The following is a 16,678-nucleotide window of genomic DNA, read 5'->3' on the forward strand; positions in this document are numbered from 1 at the left end:
CCATTTAACATGAGTTTGAATGTGATTGGTTAACACTGAACACAGCCCCGCCCCCAGTTATAAGAGGGTGTGCACACTTTGGCAATCTCATTCTTTAAAGTTTTTTATTTTTACTTCACCTCCCTGAAAGGTTTCAGTTTGTTTTTCAATTATCATTGTAGTTTATAGGTCACATTAAAGGTGGAAAAAGTTGCAAACTTATTTATCTTGGTGTCATTTTTTTACATCACAAAAACCTGGCATTTGAACAGAGGCGAGTCGAGTTTTTATATCCACTCTTTATATTTAGATCATAAATATTAAAAAGCATACATAATTGAGAAAATAAATACAACATGGAAGGATTAATTATTTGTTTCATTATTTATTACATAATTGATTTGTTCACCATCTCATAGTTGGCCCAGGTTGGATTTGAACCACTGACCCTCAGATTACACCACAGCATCACTAGTGGAGTTCCTAGTGTGTGTTCAGCTCCCTTAAAGACAACACCACACTGTCACATTATGATCAACTTTAATACATTATTTAAAAAAGATAACTTTTAAAATGTTTAAATTAATTAGAAACATTTTTCAGTTTTAATACATTTGAATGATATCACCTCCATCCACAAGAATCCCATTAAACGACATCCTAAGGCAGAGCTGATGTATGTAAAGTTACAAATTTAAAAAAAAAAAAATTACATCAGCGAGACAAAGCGGTTTTATAAAATTGGTCATATTCAGGGTTTTGGGGAAAATAAATTGAGGCGTTTCTGCTAAAATTCATGAAAAACGAGGTCAGTTTATTCTTTTGTAAACTCATCAACATGAAATGAACGTGTGTGTGTGTGTGTACCATGGTCTCATTAGAAACAATGTACGCTCTGGACGTGTTTTCTCATGTTAACTGCCTGTGTGTAGGTTTTCGGACAATGTGGACAGGCGTGTGGTTTCAATCCGGTATGGGTCAACATGTGCTTTTTCATGTTACTCATGTCCATAAAGCCTTTGTTGCACTCCGGACACCAAAACCGCCGCTCCCCCAGGTGCCGCCGCAGGTGCATGTTCAGTTGAACCCGTCGTATGAATCGTTTTTCACAGAACTCACAGCTGAACGGTTTCTCTCCCGTGTGGGAGCGCGTATGCGACTCCACGTCCTGCCGCGTGGCGTAGCTCTTGTTGCAGATCTGGCAGACGAAAGGTTTGATGCGGCTGTGCACCATGCGGATGTGCTTAGCCAGGCCGTAGCGGTAGACGAAGCCCTTGCCGCACTGCGGGCACACGTGGATCCGCCCGTTGCGATGCACGCGATCGTGCCGTTTGAATGCCTTGGAGTTGGGGTAACATTTCCCGCACAGCTTGCAGGTGAAGGGTCGGTACAGGTAGTGCATGCTGACGTGCTTCTCCAGGGCGGCGCTGCAACTGAACTTACAGCCGCACTCGCCACACTGGTTTCTCAGCAGGTGTTTACCGATGACAGTCAGAGGCTGCAGCGGCGACGTGATTGGCTCCTTCTTCACCAGCAGTGACATCAGATCCACACCAGGGAACGAGGACTCTGCCTCCTTCCTGGCCAACTCCTCCTCCTGTAACCGGACGACTTCACTCTCCTCGAAGGTGGGAGGGATCCACGTGCCGTTGGTTTTCACGGTTCCAGTCTTCTCAAATTGTTGGCGGCGGCGTTTGGCCTTGGCTTTTGCCAGCTTCCGAAGCCTGGCGACACTGATGGAGCTCAAACTTTTTCTGGATGATATGAGGGTTTGGACCAACTTGACCTTCTTCACAGGAGGACACTCGGCGCTGCTTGCAGCAGATTCTGGGTTTTCGTTTGGCGTCTTCGTCAGAAATCTACGAATGCCGTCAAGAAGCGCCGCTTTGCTGCCAGGAGATGCTCCGCTCTTACGTACGTGGAGACTCTCCTGATCGTTCAACGACTTCTCGGGAGTGGCGTTGGTTGATTTTGAAGCCATCCTCTGAGGACTCTGCTCGTATTTTTCCTGAGAACCAGACGGGCAGGACTTGCTTTGAAGTGCTTCTTCAACATCCACTGACTGTTCAGGACTCCTGATTTTCCCGTTGGTCTTGGGACGTCCCGGGCTACAAGGGATGGACCACTCACTGTTGGCGGACGAGTCATTCTTGCTGGTAGCAGAACAGCTCGGACTGGTTGAAGACAACTGAGCTGTTTTGTGACCTGGACTCTTCTTGACAGCATCGAGTCTCGCTCGGTTAACAGACGGGCGACCAAAACGACGATTCCCAGAAGCTGCGACTAGCTCACTGAAGAATGTGGGATCTTCGACCATCACCGGCTTTTTGGCAGCAATCTGCACGGGTTCTTTAGCTTTGACCTGCTCACTTTCATCCTTATTCTCCAGGGAAAGTCTTCGCTTCACGGTATTTTTGTTACCATCACCACCTTCTTTAGTTCTGTCTTTTTTTTTTTTGTGATGATGTAGTGAGGTCGTTGTGGAGCTCTTTTTACACATGCGGCTCCACACGTATGGTCGTCTGCCATCGGCGCCGTCTTTACGGCTCGACTGCAAGAATGGAGAAAAAAAAAAAAAGAAAATAGGACAGATTAGAGCGGGAGGATTTAAATAAAATTCAAGAAGGTCCAGTGAGTGAAAATGTCTAATCAGAATGTGTAATCCATATTTAAATAGCTTTGTAGTGATAGACATCTACACTGCTTTGCTTCTGTAAACTTTGAGTGTGACAAATGAACAATACCATGTGGGGTTCCTCAGGTCTCTGTTCTTGGACCCCTTCTGTTTAGCCTTTATATGCTTCCTTTAAGACGAATTCTACACAACTGTAAGGTTGATGATCAGAGCTTAAACTATATCTATGAGTGAACCCAGATGATAAATGATGTTTATAAATTAATAATCATTGGTAATTAATCAAAGATTACATTAACAAAACAGTTGTTTAATTTCTTTAAAATAAAGTAGTTAAACTGAATTATAAATTATAAAATGCTAAATTAAAGTTGTATAGTGAAGTTAATTTGGTAAAGCTAAGTTCAAATTAAATTATATTGGAGAAGTTGAGTTTGGGAGAACATTTTCATAATTTAAACTATTAGAATTTATTTGTTAAAGTTTATTAAAAATTTTAATTAAATGGTAATTATAACTGAATGTTGGGAAGCTATTTCATTTTATGTTTAAGGAATGTTAACATTTAATTAATGACAAAGTTAACATAGTTCATTTGCTTATCCTTCTATTTAAATTTTGATTTGTCTTGAAGCTTAAATTACCTATAAGGTATTGAGAAAGTTAATACATTTAATAGCAAAAACAGTTTGTGAGAATAGAATGTTAAAGTCGAATGTTTAAGTCCTGACATTTGTTTGTTCGTTTTCTGTTACAAAACAAGGCTTTTCACCTGAGAACCCCTCCTTTGTCCAATGTTAAAATTAACAATTTACCAACCCAGAAATAAAACAACTTTATTGGAAGTCAACTGCTTCATTTCTCGAGTGGAATCCAGTTTTGAATCTCCGGTAGACGCTACAAAATCCCTTCAATGGATTGATTATGGTCCCATTGAGGTGTTGTGTGACTTTTAGAAAAGATGGAGGTGATTGTCTTTGGTTTCAAGGAAAAGAGGACCTTTAGTCGCCATCTTTAAAAGATAAAGGCCAAGTCCAGAACCTTGGTGTTCTGATGGACTCAGATCTGATCTCATTTTCTGTTTGATGATTTACCAGAACATCAGCAAGGTTGCCCCTCCCCTCATAATCAGATGGAAATGGAGACCATCAGAAGTAGGGCTGAATGATTTTTGGAAAATAATCTAATTGTGATTTTTTTCCCTCAATATTGCAATTGCGATTTAATATGCAATTATTTTTTCAAGGGCTTCTTGTCATGTATTTTTCAATAAACACAAGCAATAAATTAATCTATTTCATAATAAACTTTTTCAGATTTATTTAAACTTAAAATAAATATAAAATATAAATTTTAAAGCACAGATTACAACAATAAAGCAAACAAATCTGTGGCTTTACCTCTTCAACATATCTAACTAACTTCACGTTTCATGAAACATGTAAACATGTGGACTGTACTTCTTAAACACTGAACTTAACAGGACAGAACAAGAAACAAACAAAACAAAAGAAAAAGTTTGTTTTTTTTAATTTGAAAAAAAAAAAATTAAGATAATATCGCAAATGCAATTAATTGTTCAGCCTTCATCAGATGTGATGTAACATGCTACGTCACTTCTGAGGCACAACAACATAGTGGGGTGTGTCCAACTGGGAAAAGGCTTTCGCCTCACAGCAAGTAAACCAACCTAAGGACTTAGCATGAGAGAGGAGAACAATGGTGGAGGAGGTGTGCCCTCAGAAGTGTAAAGGCTGTCTCTGGTGCCAAGCAGGGTCAATGGACCAGATGGGAACTAGCTAGCGAAATCATCTTCATCATCAGGGAGCATGATGTGCTCACATCTCTAAATAACCTCCATCAATGGTACGGTGAGAATCCAACCAGCTCCAGCACCAGATGTAATGCCAGCCTCACACAAGCTGTTACACCTGGAGGTACAACCACATTCTTAAAGGTGCCGTCTGCAACTCTTATTAAAGAAACTTTTAGTCATATTTACTAAAGCTGTCACTATGAAAGGACAGCTTTATATCAAACTAGTAGTTTGTGTGAAAAACAAGCTCATTGGAGGCAGGGCAAGAGAGCAGTGGCAAGGGAGGGGGAGAGAGGGATCTGAAAGTTGCGGGCGGCACCTCTAAGAGTCTGGCAGTAACAAATGCAAACAAGAGGATAACTAACAACTCCTTCACCCTGAAACCAAGTCCTTCACAGCAAAAAATTTAATCTGAGAGGGTCAGAAAAAGCCCAGTCATCCACCTACCAAAACAGAATCTGGACAGCTAGCCATGGCCAAGGATTGAAAGATACTGGTCGATATTGGCCGGCAAATGATCTTTTCCCCTGAGACAGCGACCACTACCCTCAGGCCACACTTGGTACTCTGGTCCCCCTCACTGACGACTGTTTACATCACAGAGCTTACAGTTCCATGGAAGAATTAAGACTAAAAAGGCCTAAGAGTGCAATAAATTGTGCTACACAGAACTGGCAGCAGACCCTCAACGACATGGATGGAACACAAAAGTCTATCCAGTTGAAGTGGGGTGCAGAGGTTTGGTGGCTACTGAAGGCCCTTGGGATCCATGGTCAGGCGCTGACAATCGAATAAGTCTCTGAAGTGGCTGAAGGACCCTGACTGAGGGCAAAAGCCATTATGACATGCTCCCGAGGCTCGACACTGAGAAGAGGACACACCCCCTACCTTGCATAGTCCCGTGGGCTGTACCAATGAAACAACTAGGCTTAAGGGGCTGAGATTCCACCAAGGAAAGGGAGGATGTTTGAGAGAGCAGAGGCAATGGAATCGCATTGACCAGGACTTCTTATGACGCAACCAATCAAATCAGTCGATTGAAGCACAGCAACAGGAACAAAACCACAGTTCGCAGAGCATCAGCAACCATGTCACTAAAGAGGTTGGTAAAACCGCAGAAATGTCAGCTATCCAACCACAGAGAACATCAAAAAGCAGACACTTCAAAGGAAGAGATCAAAGAGTAGACACTTCCAAGTGTAAAAAAGTTTAAAAGAAGTAGCCGAAAGCTGCACAGAGTGGGAAAGTATGGGACACAATCTCAGGCTTGATCACCCTATAGCTGGCCACCTTTGATGAGGATGTCTAGTGTTAAAAAGGCTGAAACACCCCTGATTCAAAGGAACACTACTGATGTGTCCAAACAATCTGCATAGCTGGGCGTGAAAAACTCTTAAAGCACTTGATAAGAAAATGTTGAGTATTTGTAATAACTTAATGAAATCTAAGATGGGGTTTACCTTCTCCGAGTCTCGATGTTTGGGTAACACGGCCAGGGTTGCCAAGAACTGACTTTGGGAGATCTCGGAGGAAGGATCTGAAGGATGCGAGAGGGGGGTGGGAGATTCGTCGACTTGCTTATTTTTCGTGCTTTGATTCCTGGTCGAACTAGAACTCGACACAGACGCTTTCTCTGCTCGATGCACTGTTCCTAATTCCACGAGACATGGACTGGATTTGAGTTGTGTAAGTATGCAGGTGGAGCTTGTGTGCTCTGTTTGCTTTGATCTTGACTGGTTGTTCTCCACAGCATCAACGGAGAGTCCTCGTAAAAAAAGCATTGAGACTTTAAAGGGTTTTTTCGAAGCCTTTAGGAACTTCAGTCTTTGTAGACGAACCACTGGACTGAGGTTCATCTTAGCAAAGGGGAGAGATGTCTGTAGTACAGCGCACAAATCAGAAGCAGCTTTTTGAGAGGAATTAAGTTCAACAATCGTTTGCTCTCGGGCTTGTTCTTCTTGTTGCGCTTCTTCACGCAATCGTCTTGCTTTTTGTTCTTCCTGCACTCGTCTAGCTTCTTCTTCCTGCACTCGTCTAGCTTCTTCTTCCTGCGCTAGTTTCTCTGCTTCCTGTACGCGCGCTAGTTTCTCTGCTTCCTGTGCGCGCGCTAGTTTCTCTGCTTCCTGTGCGCGCGCTAGTTTCTCTGCTTCCTGTGCGCGCGCTAGTTTCTCTGCTTCCTGTGCGCGCGCTAGTTTCTTGCTCTGGCTTCTCTGCTTCCTGTGCGCGCGCTAGTTTCTCTGCTTCCTGTGCGCGCGCTAGTTTCTCTGCTTCCTGTGCGTGCGCTAGTTTCTCTGCTTCCTGTACTCGCGCTCGTTCCGCTTCCTGTACTCGCGCTCGTTCCGCTTCCTCTTCTCGCGCTCGTTCCGCTTCCTCTTCTCGCGCTCGTTCCGCTTCCTCTTCTCGCGCTCGTTCCGCTTCCTCTTCTCGCGCTCGTTCCGCTTCCTCTTCTCGCGCTCGTTCCGCTTCCTGTACTCGCGCTCGTTCCGCTTCCTGTACTCGCGCTCGTTCCGCTTCCTGTACGCGCGCTCGTTCCGCTTCCTCTTCGCGCGCTCGTTCCGCTTCCTCTTCGCGCGCTCGTTCCGCTTCCTCTTCTCGCGCTCGTTCCGCTTCCTCTTCTCGCGCTCGTTCCGCTTCCTCTTCTCGCGCTCGTTCCGCTTCCTCTTCTCGCGCTCGTTTCGCTTCCTCTTCTCGCGCTCGTTTCGCTTCTTCTCGCTCTCGTTTTGCTTCTTCTCGCACTCGTTTTGCTTCTTCTCGCACTCGTTTTGCTTCTTCTCGAACTCGTTCCTTTTCTCGCGCCCGTTTTGTTTCCTCTTCTCGCGCTCGTTTCGCTTCTTCTTGTACTCGTTTTTCTTGCACTCGTTGCACTTCTTCTCGAACTCGTTTTGCTTCCTCCTGTACTCGTTGCTCTTCTCGCGCTTGTTTTTCTTTTTCTCTAACTCGTTTTGCTTCTTTCTGTACTAGTTCCTCTTCCCGCACTCGTTTTGCTTCCTCCTCCCGAACTCGTTTTGCTTCTTCCCTCGCGCGTTTGCCTTCTGCTTCTCTCACTTGTTCTTGCTCTGGTTCTTGAGGTGGCTCAGGCTCACCTCCCAAGAATAAACCACACGTCTGTGCATTCTCTTGCCTTTGACAGGACCTCAGGTCATCTCTCTGGGTTTGTTGTTCTGACGCAGTGGCTAGAAGCATAATTCCTGACTGGAGATCAAAGTGATCTGAAAGTAAAGCGTCCTCCGACGTTGCGGTTAGATCTATATATGTTAAATTATCAGCAGTGGGAACAGTCTCCTGTGTCGATTCAACAGGTGCATTGTGGACCAGAGGTTCGGGGATGGGGTTCACGTGGGGAGCCTCATCCAGAGAGTCGGGATCATCCCAAACTAGGACAAAGTTGGACTTAATTTGTGTCTCATCCTGTGGAGAAAAGAAAGGGTTCATCTTTACTGTGACATTTATTTACTAATGATATACAATATAATTAAATGAAAATACAAGAAATTAACCAACAATAGTTCTATTCAAGAGGCACTAAATACGAGCCTTTATTCATTCCACTTATTTACAAAATCAGATACTTTAAAATGTGCGTTATCACTTCGTTCCATAATTATGATTTATAAGACGGTGCATTATAGTGTGTTTTGTTAGACATAGATCTTCTAATGAGGACATTTTAAAGATTTTAGGACACATTTGTAAGTCCCACAGGACAACGAGATGATTGCAGAGTAAGTTTTTGGGAGCTTCTAAGCATGTTAACATGTGTGGGACAAACTGTGGAGTGAGAGAACACGACCTCTGCCTCTGTGTGTGACTGTGGCTGCTCTGCTATTGGCTGAGTCAGCGTCAGTGGTACCATCACACGCTGCTCGTCCTCTGGATCTGATGAATGATCGGTCACCTCCTCCTCCTCTTCATCCTGCTGTGAAACAAAAAGCGTGAGATGCTTGGAAACAGAAAGTGTGTGTGTGTGTCAGGGTTGGGGTCAATTACAATTTCTAATTACAATTGATTGATTATTGATTGATTATTCCAAGTTCAATGTACATTACATATACACATGACTCTTTTCGAGTTAACATACTTTCATATATACATAAACTTGAAAAGGAGTGGAAGAAGTAAACTTATAAATTATGACAATTACAGGAGTGGGAATTTATATCAGTGGTTGCTTCCTTTCACAAAACAATTAACATAACAGATAAACAGTTTACATGCAAGAAACATACTGTACATATGCACATACACATATATACACATAAATATACAAAAAGATGTTACCAACAATGGTAAGTAATTTACTAGATCACAATCTATTGTCAAGCTCTTACATGTAACAGTTTTATTTTTTATATATTCCTATCATTCTTATACTAAGAACACCTACATTGTTCACCCAGATACACCCTTTACCTCTATACATATCTATTTTATTATTTTATTTATTTTTTAGTCGCAAAAATCACAGCTATTGTTATAGTTCAGCGTCATCAAGCACAACAATATTTTTACCTCTGTCATTGTCTTTTATTATTATTATTATTCTAAATATACAAATTGCACTTTCAGTTGTCAATATTCCTCTTCATTTCCATACTCTAACAACATATTCCCTTTATATTTCTTTTCAAACCTGTAAATATTTGTGCAATGTTTTATATGGTTCCCCAAACCATTCCAGAGTATGACTCGGCATAATGACACACACCAACTTTTCCTGGTGGATCCATCAATGGGACTTTAAAGTTACCACATCTCCTCGGGTTATACTGTCCATTTTTAAAAAATCATTTCTGAATGTTACATGGCAATACATTATTGTTGGCCTTGTATAAAAGGAGTACAGCATATAGTTTTACCACATCAGTGAAGCTTCAGAAGTCCAGATTTTAAAAATAGTTTGTGTGATCATAGTAACCAACTTTATCTATAACGCTTATTGCACGCTTTTGTAGTAAAAAGATGGGGAGCTTTTGTAGATGTTACCCTATATTTCAAAGCAATAAGTTAAATACGGTAATATTAACGAGCAGTACAGCATGTGGAGAGCATCATACTCAAGAATGTTTTTAACTTCGTTTATTACTGCAATGCTTTTTTCAACCTTAGATTGTATAAGACTTATGTGTGGCTGATCTGGTTAGATCTCTGAAGCTAAGCAGGTCTGAGCCTGGTTTGTAGTAGGATGGGAGACCACTGAGAATTCCAGGTGTTATTTTATTTTGTAAATAAAAGAATAAATAAAAAATAACAGGTCATTTATTTTATATAATTTTAAAAGAAGACATAACAAAAACATTTTTAAACAACAGCAAAGCATAACAACAGGTTACATGTATTGGTTATGTTTTTTGCAGAAATGCTGTACTTGAATTAACTTAACAGGAGCATGACCAACTTAGCATCAGCATTGCTTCACCCCATGAAATTAAATTCAGAGGGTCCAGCTCTGATAGTGGGGTCTCCTAACCATCTCCCCCTGGAGAACCACAGCTGAACATCAGGCCTCCACAGTATCCGGCCCTCATATTTGACTTTATCCCATTTGTGTTGAGGAGCCTCTCACGCAGACTGCAGCTGATATTGGGTGGAGCCGTGTATGCACTGCGCGTGTACACTGTCACTCCGCTCGGCGTGTTCGTCCCCGCCCCCTGTCCCAGGTTCGATAAGCGCACCCCACACCATGTCACGCCGCTCAGCGCGCTCTACCGTTTCATGTCAGAGATATTAGTTCTACCTCAGGTGTGAACTGATTTATTATTTACAAACTTGCGTAGCACATTGTTTGATTAACCATTCATTTAATGTCTATATTTGTACTTTTTTTATTTAGTTTTTTATTTTATCTTATTTTTTTACCTCTTTAAATGTTAAAGATTAAGTTTACAATTATTTAAGTATTTAAATTTGGCCTTTTTTCTTCTGGTCCTTATTTTGAATAGGTTTAAAAAAAAAAAACTAATCGATAATTATCGATATCGACTGATACGAAACACTTATATTGTGATACACTTTTCAGGCATATCGCCCAAGCCTATATTAAACTCCCATTTACCTTATATAGGCTCTGAATATAAAGAAATCACCAAAATATGAGCAAAACAGTAATATTGGTATGGTACTAAATAATGCAAATGTTCCCATGAAGTAGCAAGACCAGAAAAAAACATTTTTTTTTTTTTTGATAATTAAGGTGATTACAGAGACTTAAGTCTGATTTAAGGTTCTGCGTAAAATCCCCCACCGTAGACGCACGTTGGCGTAGATCCCCTCCCCGTAACCTTATTTGACGGATAGTCAGCTAGGGCGGTGATTGGTCAGCTCAAAACCTAATTTCTGGTATTTGTTTTAACGGTCTTTAGTGCCCGAATGCCGCCATTTCCTTCGTAGCGAGATAGGACTTGTATCAACAATGGAGCAGATAGATTTAAACGAGCATTTGATGGACATTAGAAAGTACAATTATCTTTACAGTCCTTCCTCTGCCCACCGGGCACCACAACCACTCCGGTGCACTTTGGTGGCTCCAGGGCCAAATGAAACCCTTGTGGCTCGGGGGAAAAAGAGGACGAGGCACGACACAGAGGTGGATGTAAAGATAGCAGACCTGGAGGAGCAACGGCTAGATTTACAGGAAAAAAACAAATCTACTTTGGGAACGATTAATGCGCTCGTTTTACTCAAACGATTGGAGACCTGTTGAGGAAATAATGTACAAAACACTGGACCTTTTCAGGGACAATAGGCCATTGTTTAAATTGAAGTTGTAAATATGTAAAGTGCATGTGTTTTTTTTTTTTTTTTTTAAATGGTTGTTTTAACGTTTATTTCCTACACAATAGCAGGAGCTGAAAGTGATAAAGTTCTCACATGGAGAGCTAAAAAAAAAAAAAAAAAAATTACATTGCACTTTATTTGTAGAGCTAATTATGGACCAAAATGTGTGCTTTTATGCTATGATTTTAAGTAATTTTTTATATTACACATTCATCTGTCCAAACATGTATACTGAGTCGCAGCCTTTTTAATAAAGTTTGTGAATATTCTTTTGGGGATAAGTTTTTGCTGTGCTTTAAATTGTATTTGCTTTATGTGAAAAGCTTCACTTTCTGCCATTGAGTGATTTTGATTCAGTGAAAAGTGCCTCCGTTTTGTCCAAATATGCTGTATCATCAACATAACGTATTGCTCGTTTTTAAGTTAAACTAATGCTTGTAATCTTGTTTTGTAGTTTTTTTTCCACAACTTCTGTTTTAACAAGTGTATGCATATGAAATGTAATCAACACTGACAAAGTAGTATTAAAAAAACATTGAATTTATTAGAAGACAAAACATTGATCCCCTGGGGGGAAATCCATATATTGCAGCAACATTTGTCCAATTTAACTATATTTAACCCATGACAACATAAACAACAAGCCTGTCATACTTTACACATCAGCAGCACACTATGTGTGTGTGTGTGTATTTAACTTGCAGCTTTAACTCAGTAGCTGAACACATAAAACAGTACTAAATTGCTTTTGCATTATTCAGTGGGGTGTATCTGCTCTCTGGGGGGCTGGTCCCATCTGTGTGGGTGAGGTAGTTGTGTAGGATCACACAGGCTTTTACTACGTCCACCACTTTCTCAGGCAGGAACTCTATTGGTCTCCCAAGAACTCTTCACTGCGCAGCCATGATGCCGAATGTGTTCTCCATCACCCGTCTGGCCCTGGAATGGCGGTAGTTGTAGACCTGCTTGGCCACGCTCAGGCCAACTCCTGTTTAGGAAAGCACATTATTATGAGATGTCCTTTATTTGTCCCACAAGAGGAAAATTGCAGAGGTTCAGCAGCAGAAAAACAGGAATATACTGTATAAATACATGGGCATGTACACAGTACAGATAGAGGGGAAAAACATGTTGCAAGAAGGGAAATTGCACAATAAAAACAAAAAACAGAATATATACGTAAACAAATCTATGAAAACTATTCGAACTATAAAAAACGCAATGTCTACATATTCACACTAAACTAGTTGATGAAATTAATGACTACATGAATGTACCACAGATCTTACAGACGATTGTGAAGCCATCTCACAATGTGTTGCAAACAAGCAAATGACATGTTACAATACCAGTTTAACATTGAAACATGAGCAAAAGCATCTTATAAAATATTTTTAACATAGCACAACCTGAAAATGTGGTATAACATGGAACTCATGTTTTCATGTGGTAATATCTCAAAGATAGCTTTATCTCTTTACAACGTTAAAGTGTGACGTTTATACCCTTGATCATTTGTCATGTTGCAGTATGATGGAGTTGATTTTTTTTTTTAACCTGCTGTGGAATCCACATATAGATGCTAATGTAGTTTGCAATTGAGATATTGTTACATACCTGGAAAGGGACGCATCATGTTGCAGTGCAGGGGGAAGGCATCATCAGCAACGACAACATAAAGGATCTGAACTCCAGTCCCTGGAAGACTCTCTTTGCTATAATAGTATTTGCTGCTCAACATCGACAAGCTCCAACTGTAAAAACAACTGCATCTGCGATGCCATTGTGAAAAACGACACTGGAAGACAAACAATGACGTATTCATGGCTCTCAGGAAACACACACAGCCACAACCCCCTAGCGACATGGCGGCAAATCGCATACCAAGGCGTTCTCTTCACGTAGAAGTACAGTGGGCCAACCCCTGCTTCACGTTGACGGCATGCCCCTGGTGTAGGTCCCGACGCTGAACCTTAAATCAGGCTTTAGCTTTGTCACCCCAAAAAATGTGACTTAATCTAATTTATGAGTTAAACATGGCCTACAATTCATGTTTGAAGTGAGGTCCTAATGATGTAGGTTCCAGACAATGCAAAAAATCCCCACGATGTAGCAAAAACGTGTGAGTGTGTGTGTGTGGGTAAACCTCGCACCTGTTTTAAGGCCCGTGCACGCCCAGTTGTGCGTTTTCCCGCCACATTAACTTCTAAATGGTGAGGACTGTTGGAAACGCTGAGGGAGGGAATCGGAGAGACCTTTGGACGAGGGTTTTTACGCTGTTTCTTTGGCACCAATCTTTTCCTCCTGCGTCTCTTGCGAGGAGGCGCCCCTCGTTTTTTCTGGGCGTAGGAGTGTTCGAAGAGGCAGGGGGGCAGTAGCGTGGGTCTCTCTGGGACATTGGGGGCTTCGCTTGCCAACACCATGCTGGTTTCTTGTAGGCTGAAGTTTGGTCGTCCTACGCTGTCAAACTCCTCCTCAGTGATGCTCATCACTGTGGCGATGGAAATGATGGGGGAGCGCGGGGGGCTGGGTTCCTTTTCAAAAATGGGCGTGGCTGTGGTTTCTTCAAACTTCTGGATGAGCATTAGTGTGGGCTTCTCCTCCACCGTGTACAGCTCTAGGTCCTGGGTCTCATCAGCAAACGCTGCAGGACAAGAGGAAGCAGAGGTTAAAGGTCGAACTGTGGCATTAGAGCTCGACCGTCTGTGCTGAGCAGGGTTGAGGTCAGTTACAATTGTAATCACAGACCATAATTCATTACAAATATGGCATAATCAGGGCCTGAACACAATGGTGCGTAGGACCCTATTGTAATCCACCTCATTTTTATTATTTTATTTACTGAAAAATTACAAAATTTTTGAGGGCCTAAAAGACGTTTAAAAAACTCATGAAAATTTGTCTGAATATTAGGACTGGCAAAAAAATAATAATATTTTGGGGTAATTGCACACGTGAATGGCAAAAAGACTCACCAGCACCCCCTTAATAATTGTATTGATTCCCAGTTTGGAATGATGTCAGAATTCTACAGTGTACTGAAGAAAACAATTACTTCAGTACACTGATGATTTCCCTGATCTGGGTAAGTACTGTTATTTCCACAAAAACACATTCCCAAAGATTACATAATACACACATACACGGCAATTACATTACAAAGTAAATTATCTGAACTCAATTATGATTACAACAAACAGATGTTACAACTACAAATATTTTTTATTACGAATTACAATTGACCCCAACCCTGGTGCTGACCTGAGTTCTCACCTGGATCACTCGATACGAACATTGGATCTATAGAACACACGGCGTCTGAATGCTGTAAGAGGAAAGGTCAAAAGTCAAAGGGAGGGAGGGGCTTGATGTGAAGGCGTCACAGGAACCAACCTCATGCTTGACCAGAGTGAACGTCATCTGGGAGTTCCCATCGTCGTCTGTGACACTTTTGTGAGGCCTCAGGACGTACTTAGTTCTTTTCTCTGTGACGTGTTGGTGTTGTTGGAGCGGTGCCAGCTCCGCCATGTTGGCCAAATCTGAACAAAAGACAACGGTTGACCGACGTTGGGTTTCTCCTCCAGTCAAACATTAGCATCACATTTCATGTCTCTCTTCACCTCCAGGCACAGATTAGAGTAAATAATGAGGGAAATTACTCTTATTTAATATTTTATCAACACATACAATTCTAAATCAGCACTAGTTAGAGATGGAGTTTTTCACATTTGAACTGATACTCAGTACCTGTGAATCAGTATCGATACCAATTTTCTGTACTTCTGCGTGGTAATAAATAGAGTTGTGTCATCTCAGAAACCTCACGATTCGATTACCATTCAGGGTGCTAAGTAGGGATGTAACGATTAATCGTAAGTAGGGATGCAACGATTCACTCAACTCCCAATACACGATACGATTCTCTCATGATTTATTTTACAAAATGGGACTGTAATCAAATGATTACTGAAAAATATTCCTTTATGTTTTTGGGGGAAAAAAACAGAAAACATTGTATTATTTTCCTTTTATTTTTCATTGTCAAAAGTATCCCTTGATTTCTAAAGTAGGGTACTGCACGCTTGTTGTGTTTTAGGTGTAATCAACAATTCACTTATTTGACAAGAAATGGGCCTTACAAATTTGGATGTTGACCAGATTTTTGCCTTTGTTCTTCCTGGTTTGTTATAGTTTATAGCAGACTATAAAACTTCAAATATTTTTCACGGCCGATTGGTATAGCCAAAAACACAGCAAAAAATTCTCAATTTCCTTTCGTTTCACATTCGGGATCTGCTTTGTTTACCTGCTGAGTACCTCCAACATGGCGACATTCGGTTTTGATGACGCGCCGTGAAAACCCTCTGTAGTCGAATCGTGACCAACGGTATTATCGGAGTAATTATGTTTGAATGGAAGTAACTCACCGCACTGCACAGCTCGGTCGTGTTTTTCCGCCACACTTCGGTAATCCTCGGCCTGAGCAGCCGATAGAAGCCTTGTGTCTCCGGCATGAACAGCTGGATGGTTTCCCTGGTTCTTCTGCTCGTCCGGCCGCCCGCACGCCGAGCGCAGGAGCTCGTTCTCGGTCCTTACTCGGGATATCTCGGCCCTCAGGTCGTTCACCATGCTCTCCACCAGCTTGGTGGTCTGTGCCATGGCGGTCCTCATCATGCTGTCCATGACGGAGGCGTACTCGCTCTGAAAGGCATCCGCAGACATCTCAGCGGCTCTGCTAAGCTAACTTCACACTGCTGGGAAGGGACTTTAAAACATGGCGTCTGGAGCAGCGCTGTGGCGGTTAAATAATGGACAAAACCAAAGTGACGCACACGCCTACGTCACTGAACCAGTAGGGGTCACCAAGACGATCAGTACCGCCACCTAGCGGCGTGGGTGAGGCAGCCGTTTCGTTCTTTCCTCAAAAACGTAGTTTATTTATTTATTTGTCAATTTGTTCATTTTCTGTATTATTTATTAGTCTTTATTTCATTCATAGTTGGATAATTGACGGGATGAACTTTAAAAGCAACATTGAAATGTGTCAAAACCAAACAAGCCATTACTGTTTATTCAGTTCTTAGAGTTCGACACATGGTACATAGGGCGGAGCTATGGGTGGGCCTGGATGGGCACAGACCCACCCAGATTGACAGATTGCCCACCCAGTGAGATTCATGAAAGTAATAATAATGATAATAATAATAAAATTCTATTTTGTGAAATAAGAGCTTAATTCTAGATTTATTAGACACATTTCTATGTAAAACCTGTAGAGTAAAGGAGCGGAATGGTAAGTGGAACCTTTAGCACTGTAGTTGTTTAGTCCGTAGTAGATGCTGTGACTCTGCCTTCACAGGTCAGTACTACCATAAATTAAAGCCTTAAGCTTTGTGTGACTTATAAAAGAAGCTGTAGGTAATGTAGTGATTATTTGTGTTGTTTTTGTAGAGGTTTAATAAACCGCAACAGTA

The 16,678-nt window shown here is 41.6% G+C and overlaps 1 protein-coding gene across 5 annotated transcripts; it reads right to left on the reverse strand.

Moving 5' to 3' along the window:
• Positions 1-348: 348 nt before the first annotated feature.
• On the reverse strand, positions 349-16,010 carry LOC114462698 (axoneme-associated protein mst101(2)-like). 5 transcript variants are annotated; one of them, XM_028445731.1, is made up of 8 exons: positions 15,632-16,010; positions 14,598-14,743; positions 14,478-14,529; positions 13,358-13,848; positions 8,221-8,346; positions 6,753-7,838; positions 5,891-6,607; positions 349-2,530 (listed from the first exon to the last, which is right to left on the reverse strand). In XM_028445731.1, exons 1-8 carry the CDS (start codon positions 15,924-15,926, stop codon positions 857-859), a joined length of 4,587 nt encoding a protein of 1,528 aa, XP_028301532.1. In that variant the 5' UTR covers positions 15,927-16,010; the 3' UTR covers positions 349-856. The 5 variants fall into 5 exon arrangements, with proteins under 5 accessions (XP_028301532.1, XP_028301534.1, XP_028301530.1 ...); XM_028445733.1 differs by having other exon boundaries at positions 8,281-8,343; positions 14,466-14,529; XM_028445729.1 differs by having other exon boundaries at positions 8,221-8,343; positions 14,466-14,529.
• Between the last annotated feature and the right edge of the window lie 668 nt (positions 16,011-16,678).

The sequence above is a fragment of the Gouania willdenowi genome, chromosome 1 (assembly GCF_900634775.1).
Source record: "Gouania willdenowi chromosome 1, fGouWil2.1, whole genome shotgun sequence".
Classification (NCBI taxonomy): domain Eukaryota; kingdom Metazoa; phylum Chordata; class Actinopteri; order Blenniiformes; family Gobiesocidae; genus Gouania; species Gouania willdenowi.